Here is a 13,515-nt window from a genome sequence, read left to right on the forward strand (position 1 = left end):
CTTCACCCCTAACCCTACAATCTACAAACTCCTCCACCTCTTCACCCCTAACCCTACAATCTACAAACTCCTCCACCTCTTCACCCCTAACCCTACAATCTACAAACTCCTCCACCTCTTCAACCCTAAACCTACAATCTACAAACTCCTCCACCTCTTCACCCCTAACCCTACAATCTACAAACTCCTCCACCTCTTCACCCCTAACCCTACAATCTACAAACTCCTCCACCTCTTCACCCCTAACCCTACAATCTACAAACTCCTCCACCTCTTCACCCCCTAACCCTACAATCTACAAACTCCTCCACCTCTTCACCCCTAACCCTACAATCTACAAACTCCTCCACCTCTTCACCCCTAACCCTACAATCTACAAACTCCTCCACCTCTTCACCCCTAACCCTGCAATCTACAAACTCCTCCACCTCTTCACCCCTAACCCTACAATCTACAAACTCCTCCACCTTTTCACCCCTAACCCTACAATCTACAAACTCCTCCACCTCTTCACCCCTAACCCTGCAATCTACAAACTCCTCCACCTCTTCACCCCTAACCCTACAATCTACATACTCCCCCACCTCTTCACCCCTAACCCTACAATCTACAAACTTCTCCACCTCTTCACCCCTAACCCTACAATCTACAAACTCCTCCACCTCTTCACCCCTAACCCTACAATCTACAAACTCCTCCACCTCTTCACCCCTAACCCTGCAATCTACAAACTCCTCCACCTCTTCACCCCTAACCCTACAATCTACAAACTCCTCCACCTCTTCACCCCTAACCCTACAATCTACATACTCCCCCACCTCTTCACCCCTAACCCTACAATCTACATACTCCTCCACCTCTTCACCCCTAACCCTACAATCTACAAACTCCTCCACCTCTTCACCCCTAACCCTACAATCTACATACTCCCCCACCTCTTCACCCCTAACCCTACAATCTACAAACTCCTCCACCTCTTCACCCCTAACCCTACAATCTACAAACTCCTCCACCTCTTCACCCCTAACCCTGCAATCTACATACTCCCCCACCTCTTCACCCCTAACCCTACAATCTACAAACTCCTCCACCTCTTCACCCCTAACCCTACAATCTACAAACTCCTCCACCTCTTCACCCCTAACCCTACAATCTACAAACTCCTCCACCTCTTCACCCCTAACCCTACAATCTACAAACTCCCCCACCTCTTCACCCCTAACCCTACAATCTACAAACTCCTCCACCTCTTCACCCCTAACCCTACAATCTACAAACTCCTCCACCTCTTCACCCCTAACCCTACAATCTACAAACTCCTCCACCTCTTCACCCCTAACCCTACAATCTACATACTCCCCCACCTCTTCACCCCTAACCCTACAATCTACAAACTCCTCCACCTCTTCACCCCTAACCCTACAATCTACAAACTCCTCCACCTCTTCACCCCTAACCCTACAATCTACATACTCCCCCACCTCTTCACCCCTAACCCTACAATCTACAAACTCCTCCACCTCTTCACCCCTAACCCTACAATCTACATACTCCTCCACCTCTTCACCCCTAACCCTACAATCTACAAACTCCCCCACCTCTTCACCCCTAACCCTACAATCTACAAACTCCTCCACCTCTTCACCCCTAACCCTGCAATCTACATACTCCCCCACCTCTTCACCCCTAACCCTACAATCTACAAACTCCTCCACCTCTTCACCCCTAACCCTACAATCTACAAACTCCTCCACCTCTTCACCCCTAACCCTACAATCTACAAACTCCTCCACCTCTTCACCCCTAACCCTACAGTCTACATACTCCTCCACCTCTGTGGCTGTAGCTCAGAAGTGAACTCTCACGTCTTCTTCTCTTTTCTATCTCCCTTTCTCTGTCTCTGTCTCTGTCTCCGTTGCTGTTTCTTTGTCTCGGTGTCTCTCTCTGTCTTCGTGTCTGCTTCTTTGTCTCTCTGTCTCGGTGTCTCTCTCTGTCTCTCTATCGCCGTGTCTGTTTCTTTGTCTCTCTGTCTCGGTGTCTCTCTCTGTCTCTCTATCGCCGTGTCTGTTTCTTTGTCTCTCTGTCTCGGTGTCTCTCTCTGTCTCTCTATCGCGTGTCTGTTTCTTTGTCTCTCTGTCTCGGTGTCTCTCTCTGTCTCTCTATCGCGTGTCTGTTTCTTTGTCTCTCTGTCTCGGTGTCTCTCTCTGTCTCTCTATCTCCGTGTCTGTTTCTTTGTCTCGGTGTCTCGGTGTCTCTCTCTGTCTCTCTATCGCGTGTCTGTTTCTTTGTCTCGGTGTCTCGGTGTCTCTCTCTGTCTCTCTATCGCCGTGTCTGTTTCTTTGTCTCTCTGTCTCGGTGTCTCTCTCTGTCTCTCTATCGCGTGTCTGTTTCTTTGTCTCTCTGTCTCGGTGTCTCTCTCTGTCTCTCTATCTCCGTGTCTGTTTCTTTGTCTCGGTGTCTCGGTGTCTCTCTCTGTCTCTCTATCGCGTGTCTGTTTCTTTGTCTCTCTGTCTCGGTGTCTCTCTCAGGGTCAGGTGACAGTTCAGATGACTATGAAGATCCAGACCAAGTCTTCCCCAAGCCCCAGGCTGTGAATGTGGCAGAAGATCCAGACCAAGTCTACTCCAAGCTCCAGGCTGTGAACATGGCAGACCGAGTAAGAGGGTGTGTGTGTACTGTGAGTATGTACTAGAGTGCTGTAATGTTATTGTGTTGCTATGTGTCAGTGACGGCTGTGTTGTCGACTAGGATGTGTTCCTGCCAGTGCCGGGGTGGGGGAAGGGACGGTACAACTCTCTCTGCAGCGACGATGAACTATTGGACGATGACAACGAGCCAATCAGCAGCCAGTGAGTCTCCTCTGACCTCTGGTGACATCTTTGTTCCTGTAGCGAGAGAAGGAGAGAGGGAATAACTCTTTCTCTTGTTCTCTCTGTCTCTCTCTCCTGCTTTCTCTCTCATTCTCCCTTTCTCTCAGTCGGAGCTCGTGGCAGGACTATGGTCTGAGTACGCTCCAGGGTAGTGTCTACCTGCCGGTCAGGGGCAGGGTCCTAGCCCCGCCCCCTAGAGATGGCCCCTCCCCTGAACCCTGCCCTGTTCTAAAGATTGGCTGGCTGGATAAGAACCCAACCCAGGGGTACATAACACACACACATACACACACATACACATCCAGTATATGACCCCTAACTGTGTGTATGTGTGTGCAGGTCTCTGTACTACCAGAGGAGATGGGTGAAGCTGGATGTTGACTACCTGAGATACTTTGACAACGACAAGGTACGGTAGCTGTCAGTTGGCTGTCTACACAGTCCTGTTAGTCTATACATTAACTATGTCAGGATGTTAGAGGGTATTAGTGTTTCTCTGTTGATGGTCTGTGTGTGTGGGTGTGTGTGACAGCGGTCCTATGATTCATGGTGTGTTGTGTTGCAGGAGGTGTACTCTAAGAGGATCATACCAACGGCTGCCATTACGGGGGTGACCAACGTGGGGGAGCAGAAGTTTGAGGTGGTCACATCCAACCGGACCTTTCTCTTCAAAGCCGAGAGCGACTGTGAGTCCGTGTGTGTGTGTGTGTGTGTTCATCCTTTGTTGCTCTTCTCTGGTTGTCAGCCCAGAAACCTTGACCACAGGTAAACACAGCAACATGTTTTGAGCCATGGTTGAATACACAGGGCCTAGGTCCCTCGGTGCGCTCTCCTCTCCTAATGTTAGCCAGATAATAAGTATTATACTGTGTGTGTTTCTTTATAGAGCCCTGTGGTGTGGTGGTGAGAAACAGCTAGAGTTCTCATCAGACCTGAAAATTACAGCCCGGTCCGAAATCACAGAAATGTAATGAGCCCGAACCCCGATTTTCTAGAGAACAGTATATTGATTTAAACTAGTGTTGAGAACAATGCGGCTGGCAGATGAGACGACGAAACAGTCCTGGTCTTAGAGAAGCGAGGACAGAGGAAAACTTACCTTCGTTATGATCAATGACCAAATTATTGGAATAAAGTAGGATAATGCAATTTCAAGCCATGTATCATATTGCTTACTGAAACACCCAAAGTCCTATCAATAATAATGAAAGAAATGGTCAACTAGATCATTTCATCACCGTTTAGATGGTACGAGTGTGGGGGACTCGTCTTGATAAATCAATCAATGTCAATTGGTTTTCACTGATTCTCCGTTTTGGATATTTGGTAACAATTAGGCTGGGGGAAATGTTAGCTAAGTTAAGGTAGGGGCTAATGATCATATTTCTTATAGTTTTCTCATAGATTAGCTGATCAGAACAGTTTGCTAGGGTGTTATGTAGCTTAACAAGTGGATTTTGCTCATCACTCTCGTAGTAGCCTGTGCTAGCAGACGATATTGCCCCTGCTATTTGCCACATCTTCAATTTAAGACTACTAGAAAGTCTTTGCCCTCAGGCCTGGAGGGAAGCTGAAGTCATTCCGCTACCCAAGAATAGTAAAGCCCCCTTTACTGGCTCAAATAGCCGACCAATCAGCCTGTTACCAACCCTTAGTAAACTTCTGGAAACAGTGGTGTTTGACCAGATACAATGCTATTTCACAGTAAACAAACTGACCACAGACTAGCTGATCTGTGTGTGATAGATTAGTTGATCAGAACAGTTTGCTAGCGTGTTATGTAGCCTGCGCTACTCCCAACCTAAAGCCTGTAACTTGTCTGATAATCAATCAATGTGATTTTGTTTCACCATATCTCCCGTCTGTATATTTGGTTAATTTATCTCTGGCTGGGCGTAACACGCGGAGGCGGGGCGTAACACGCGGAGGCGGGGCGTAACACGCGGAGGCGGGGCGTAACACGCGGGGGCGGGGCGTAACACGCGGGGGCGGGGCGTAACACGCGGGGGCGGGGCGTAACACGCGGGGGCGGGGCGTAACACGCGGAGGCGGGGCGTAACACGCGGGGGCGGGGCGTAACACGCGGAGGCGGGGGCGTAACACGCGGAGGCGGTGTAGCTCATTTATTAGTTGTCTCATCTATCACTGATCAGAAACATTTAGCGTGTAATAATGTATCCTCAATCAAGTGTATTACATATAGTCACATTCAAATTCAAGCTGCTTTATTGGCATGAAAAACATTGTGTCAATATTGCCAAAGCAAAAATGTATACAATGCACATTGTAATAAAATTATAAACAATAACATAAAATGGTAGTAAATAATAATACAAAATGAAATACAAAAATAACAACAATAAAATGTTAACAGTCAATAGTAGAAATGTAATAAATATAAAAAGCTAAACATGGAAAATGAAACTACAACTAACTTATAACTAAATAACGGTCATCTTCACCATTACATCAGTACTACAACTACTATCATCATTACCACTACTACCATCATCATTACCACTACTACCATCATCATTACCACTACTACCATCATCATTACCATTACTACCCATACCACTACCACCACCATCACTAAACTGTTATCATTACCATTACCACCCATACCACTACCACTACTACTACCACCATCACTAAACTGTTATCATTACCATTACTACCCATACCACTACCACCACCATCACTAAACTGTTATCATTACCATTACTACCCATACCACTACCACCACCATCACTAAACTGCTATCATTACCATTACTACCCATACCACCACTACTACTACACCACCATCACTAAACTGCTATCATTACCATTACTACCCATACTACTACCACCACCATCACTAAACTGTTATCATTACCATTACTACCCATACCACCACTACTACTACTACTACCACCATCACTAAACTGTTATCATTACCACTACCACCCATACCACTACCACCACCATCACTAAACTGCTATCATTACCACTACCACCACCACCACCATCACTAAACTGTTATCATTTCCATTACTACCCATACCACCACTACTACTACACCACCATCACTAAACTGCTATCATTACCATTACTACCCATACTACTACCACCACCATCACTAAACTGTTATCATTACCATACCACCCATACCACTACCACTACCACCACCATCACTAAACTGTTATCATTACCATTACTACCCATACCACCACCATCACCATCACTAAACTGTTATCATTACCATTACCACCCATACCACTACTACCACTACCACCATCACTAAACTGTTATCATTACCATTACTACCCATACCACTACCACCACCATGACTAAACTGTTATCATTACCATTACCACCCATACCACTACCACCACCATGACTAAACTGTTATCATTACCATTACCACCCATACCACTACTACCACTACCACCATCACTAAACTGTTATCATTACCATTACTACCCATACCACCACTACTACCACCACCATCACTAAACTGTTATCATTACCATTACTACCCATACCACCACTACTACCACCACCATCACTAAACTGCTATCATTACCATTACTACCCATACTACTACCACCACCATCACTAAACTGTTATCATTACCATTACTACCCATACCACCACTACTACTACTACTACCACCATCACTAAACTGTTATCATTACCATCACTAAACTGCTATCATTACCACTACCACCACCACCACCATCACTAAACTGTTATCATTACCATTACTACCCATACCACTACTACTACTACACCACCATCACTAAACTGTTATCATTACCATTACTACCCATACCACCACTACTACCACCACCATCACTAAACTGCTATCATTACCATTAGTACCCATACTACTACCACCACCATCACTAAACTGTTATCATTACCATTACTACCCATACCATAAATATAAAAAGCTAAACATGGAAAATGAAACTACAACTAACTTATAACTAAATAACGGTCATCTTCACCATTACATCAGTACTACAACTACTATCATCATTACCACTACTACCATCATCATTACCATTACTACCCATACCACTACCACCACCATCACTAAACTGTTATCATTACCATTACCACCCATACCACTACCACTACTACTACCACCATCACTAAACTGTTATCATTACCATTACTACCCATACCACTACCACCACCATCACTAAACTGTTATCATTACCATTACTACCCATACCACTACCACCACCATCACTAAACTGCTATCATTACCATTACTACCCATACCACTACTACTACCACCACCATCACTAAACTGCTATCATTACCATTACTACCCATACCACCACTACTACTACACCACCATCACTAAACTGCTATCATTACCATTACTACCCATACTACTACCACCACCATCACTAAACTGTTATCATTACCATTACTACCCATACCACCACTACTACTACTACTACTACCACCATCACTAAACTGTTATCATTACCACTACCACCCATACCACTACCACCACCATCACTAAACTGCTATCATTACCACTACCACCACCACCATCACTAAACTGTTATCATTACCATTACTACCCATACCACCACTACTACTACACCACCATCACTAAACTGCTATCATTACCATTACTACCCATACTACTACCACCACCATCACTAAACTGTTAACATTACCATACCACCCATACCACTACCACTACCACCACCATCACTAAACTGTTATCATTACCATTACTACCCATACCACCACCATCACCATCACTAAACTGTTATCATTACCATTACCACCCATACCACTACTACCACTACCACCATCACTAAACTGTTATCATTACCATTACTACCCATACCACTACTACTACTACACCACCATCACTAAACTGTTATCATTACCATTACTACCCATACCACCACTACTAACACCACCATCACTAAACTGCTATCATTACCATTACTACCCATACTACTACCACCACCATCACTAAACTGTTATCATTACCATTACCACCCATACCACCACTACTACTACTACTACCACCATCACTAAACTGTTATCATTACCATCACTAAACTGTTATCATTACCAATACTACCCATACCACCACTACTACTACCACCACCACCACCATCACTAAACTGTTATCATTACCATTACTACCCATACCACTACCACCACCACCACCACCACCATCACTAAACTGTTATCATTACCATTACTACCCATACCACTACCACCACCATCACTAAACTGTTATCATTACCATTACTACCCATACCACCACCATCACCATCACTAAACTGTTATCATTACCATTACTACCCATACCACCACCATCACCATCACTAAACTGTTATCATTACCATTACCACCCATACCACTACTACCACTACCACCATCACTAAACTGTTATCATTACCATTACTACCCATACCACTACCACCACCATGACTAAACTGTTATCATTACCATTACCACCCATACCACCACTACTACCACCACCATCACTAAACTGTTATCATTACCATTACTACCCATACCACCACTACTACCACCACCACCACTAAACTGCTATCATTACCATTACCACCCATACCACTACTACTACTACTACTACTACTACTACCATCACTAAACTGTTATCATTACCACTACTACCATCATCATTACCACCACTACTACCACCACCATCACTAAACTGTTATCATTACCATTACTACCCATACCACTACCACTACTACTACCACCACCATCACTAAACTGTTATCATTACCATTACTACCCCTACCACTACCACCACCATCACTAAACTGTTATCATTACCATTACTACCCATACCACCACCACTACCACCACCATCACTAAACTGTTATCATTACCATTACTATCCATACCACTACCACTACTACCACCACCACCACTAAACTGCTATCATTACCATTACTACCCATACCACTACCACTACTACCACCACCATCACTAAACTGCTATCATTACCATTACTACCCAAACCACTACCACCACCATCACTAAACTGTTATCATTACCATTACCACCCATACCACTACCACTACTACTACCACCATCACTAAACTGTTATCATTACCATTACTACCCATACCACTACCACCACCATCACTAAACTGTTATCATTACCATTACTACCCATACCACTACTACCACTACCACCATCACTAAACTGTTATCATTACCATTACTACCCATGCCACTACCACCACCATCACTAAACTGTTATCATTACCACCCATACCACTACCACCACCATCACTAAACTGCTATCATTACCATTACTACCCATACCACTACTACTACCACCACCATCACTAAACTGCTATCATTACCATTACTACCCATACCACCACTACTACTACACCACCATCACTAAACTGCTATCATTACCATTACTACCCATACTACTACCACCACCATCATTAAACTGTTATCATTACCATTACTACCCATACCACCACTACTACTACTACTACCACCATCACTAAACTGTTATCATTACCATCACTAAACTGCTATCATTACCACTACCACCACCACCACCACCATCACTAAACTGTTATCATTACCATTACTACCCATACCACCACTACTACTACACCACCATCACTAAACTGCTATCATTACCATTACTACCCATACTACTACCACCACCATCACTAAACTGTTATCATTACCATTACCACCCATACCACTACCACCACCATCACTAAACTGTTATCATTACCATTAATACCCATACCACCACCACTACCACCACCATCACTAAACTGTTATCATTACCATTACCACCCATACCACCACTACTACTACTACTACCACCATCACTAAACTGTTATCATTACCATCACTAAACTGTTATCATTACCATTACTACCCATACCACCACTACTACTACCACCACCATCACTAAACTGTTATCATTACCATTACTACCCATACCACTACCACCACCACCACCATCACTAAACTGTTATCATTACCATTACTACCCATACCACTACCACCACCATCACTAAACTGTTATCATTACCATTACTACCCATACCATCACCATCACTAAACTGTTATCATTACCATTACTACCCATACCACTACCACCACCATCACTAAACTGTTATCATTACCATTACTACCCATACCACTACCACCACCATCACTAAACTGTTATCATTACCATTACTACCCATACCACTACCACCACCATCACTAAGCTGTTATCATTACCATTACTACACATACCACTACCACCACCATGACTAAACTGTTATCATTACCATTACTACCCATACCACTACCACTACTACTACCACCATCCCTAAACTGTTATCATTACCATTACTACCCATACCACTACCACCACCATCACTAAACTGTTATCATTACCATTACTACCCATACCACTACCACCACCATGACTAAACTGTTATCATTACCATTACTACCCATACCACTACCACTACTACCACTACCATCACTAAACTGTTATCATTACCATTACCACCCATACCACCACTACTACCACCACCATCACTAAACTGTTATCATTACCATTACTACCCATACCACCACTACTACCACCACCACCACTAAACTGCTATCATTACCATTACCACCCATACCACTACTACTACTACTACTACTACTACTACTACTACTACCATCACTAAACTGTTATCATTACCACTACTACCATCATCATTACCACCACTACTACCACCACCATCACTAAACTGTTATCATTACCATTACTACCCATACCACCACCATCACCATCACTAAACTGTTATCATTACCATTACTACCCATACCACTACCACTACTACTACCACCACCATCACTAAACTTTTATCATTACCATTACTACCCATACCACCACCACCACCACTACTACCACCATCACTAAACTGTTATCATTACCATTACTACCCATACCACTACCACTACCACCACCATCACTAAACTGTTATCATTACCATTACTACCCATACCACCACTACTACCACCACCATCACTAAACTGTTATCATTACCATTACTACCCATACCACCACTACCACCACCACCATCACTAAACTGCTATCATTACCATTACTACCCATACCACCACTACTACTACTACCACCATCACTAAACTGTTATCATTACCATTACCACCCATACCACCACTACCACCACCATCACTAAACTGTTATCATTACCATTACTACCCATACCACTACCACCACCACCACCATCACTAAACTGTTATCATTACCATTACTACCCATACCACTACCACCACCATCACTAAACTGTTATCATTACCATTACTACCCATACCATCACCATCACTAAACTGTTATCATTACCATTACTACCCATACCACCACCATCACTAAACTGTTATCATTACCATTACTACCCATACCACTACCATCACCATCACTAAACTGTTATCATTACCATTACTACCCATACCACTACCACCACCATCACTAAACTGTTATCATTACCATTACTACCCATACCACTACCACCACCATGACTAAACTGTTATCATTACCATTACTACCCATACCACTACCACTACTACTACCACCATCCCTAAACTGTTATCATTACCATTACTACCCATACCACTACCACCACCATCACTAAACTGTTATCATTACCATTACTACCCATACCACCACCACCACCATCACTAAACTGCTATCATTACCATTACCACCCATACCACTACTTTATGGAATGATAAACACAACAACGATAATAATAATAATAACAATAATACTAATGATAAGTTAGTTACTATTTACTATGCAGGTGTAATTATTCAGTGTCCTCAGGCTATGGCAGGCAAATACATATTTGGCTGAAAGAGGAGCCATCATAGTCTATAGCAGCCTTATATAATCTATCAAGGTGTGAGAGCACGTCCTGTTTCATCGGTCTTAACTTCAATATAATCAATCATTCATGTAGGCTAATTACACAGCATACGAGTCATTCACGCCTTTAAATACAGTCAAGCATTTTATTCTGAAATGAAATAAACAAAGGGATCCTTGAATAATTAAACAATAACTGATTAACTAGAATAATCGCTTAAAAACCCTTGTTTTGAATGCAGGTTTGATTAGTAAAACATTTGGATCCGCTTTGGGTGTATTCTGGATAGTTTACAAGGGCCACCAAGGTGGGTGTATTCTGGATAGTTTACAAGGGCCACCAAGGTGGGTGGGTGTATTCTGGATAGTTTACAAGGGCCACCAAGGTGGGTGTATTCTGGATAGTTTACAAGGGCCACCAAGGTGGGTGCGTGTATTCTGGATAGTTTACAAGGGCCACCAAGGTGGGTGTATTCTGGATAGTTTACAAGGGCCACCAAGGTGGGTGGGTGTATTCTGGATAGTTTACAAGGGCCACCAAGGTGGGTGGGTGTATTCTGGATAGTTTACAAGGGCCACCAAGGTGGGTGGGTGTATTCTGGTTAGTTTACAAGGGCCACCAAGGTGGGTGTATTCTGGATAGTTTACAAGGTGTATTTTGGATAGTTTACAAGGTGGGTGGGTGTTTTCTGGATAGTTTACAAGGGCCACCAAGGTGGGTGGGTGTATTCTGGATAGTTTACAAGGGCCACCAAGGTGGGTGGGTGTATTCTGGTTAGTTTACAAGGGCCACCAAGGTGGGTGTATTCTGGATAGTTTACAAGGTGTATTTTGGATAGTTTACAAGGTGGGTGGGTGTATTCTGAATAGTTTACAAGGGCCACCAAGGTGGGTGGGTGTATTCTGAATAATTTACAAGTGCCACCAAGGTGGGTGGGTGTATTCTGGATAGTTTACAAGGGCCACCAAGGTGGGTGGGTGTATTCTGGATAGTTTACAAGGGCCACCAAGGTGGGTGTATTTAGTTAGTCTGTATGGGCGTTAATAGATGCCATTAGAACATGGCTTCTTCTGATTCGCTGTCTCGTGGATCATCGTTGTCCCCAGTGCACTCCAGCCTATTCTTACGGCAATTTGAAACATTTAAATCAGAAAAAAATACTTTCATCATGGCCACAAATGTCTCTGGCCCAGCCAATATTGGAATCCTGGCGCTGCTAGTGTCTGCAGCTGCTGCTGAGAGAGACTGTGTCAGCTAAACGTTGCAAAGACACACACAGTTGTTTTTTTTAACACAAAACGGCAAGCCTGAAACCCACCCGTCCTGAATCAGCCCCATCGGGATGAGAACTGTAGAAACAGCAACTCATCTGCCCATAATGCAGACATCAGCATCAAGCTGTTCATATCACACTGCTACATACTAAATCACTCTGTGTGTGTCTGTGTGTGTCTGTGTGTGTCTGTGTGTGTGTGTGTGTGTGTGTGTGTGTGTGTGTGTGTGTGTGTGTGTGTGTGTGTGTAGCTGAGAGGAATGAGTGGGTGGCAGTGCTGCAGAGCTTCACTAGGGGGCACCAGGAAGGCAGCAGGGAGATGACCTCCTTTCTGACCCCTGGTTCACCCCTGACCCCTGAACAGCAGGGCTACCTGGAGCTGAGGGGCCTGCGCTCCAAACTCTACACGGTCGTCTCCGGAGACAAGGTCTTCCTCTACAAGAACATGGAGGTCTGTTTGT

At 43.9% G+C, this 13,515-nt stretch overlaps 1 protein-coding gene across 4 annotated transcripts in view; it reads left to right on the forward strand.

Annotated features, from left to right (window-relative positions):
- Positions 1 to 13,515, forward strand: part of LOC115163721 (arf-GAP with Rho-GAP domain, ANK repeat and PH domain-containing protein 1) — a gene marked incomplete at its 3' end in the record, with an annotated part of 106,523 nt that overhangs the window by 23,485 nt on the left and 69,523 nt on the right. For all 4 annotated transcript variants that reach the window (XM_029715860.1, XM_029715862.1, XM_029715861.1 and 1 more), the window contains 6 exon segments: positions 2,529 to 2,656; positions 2,749 to 2,849; positions 2,978 to 3,136; positions 3,210 to 3,279; positions 3,436 to 3,556; positions 13,306 to 13,505. In XM_029715860.1, the coding sequence (XP_029571720.1) occupies positions 2,529 to 2,656; positions 2,749 to 2,849; positions 2,978 to 3,136; positions 3,210 to 3,279; positions 3,436 to 3,556; positions 13,306 to 13,505 (779 nt within the window).

This window comes from Salmo trutta, chromosome 26 (assembly GCF_901001165.1).
Source record: "Salmo trutta chromosome 26, fSalTru1.1, whole genome shotgun sequence".
In the NCBI taxonomy this organism is placed as follows: domain Eukaryota; kingdom Metazoa; phylum Chordata; class Actinopteri; order Salmoniformes; family Salmonidae; genus Salmo; species Salmo trutta.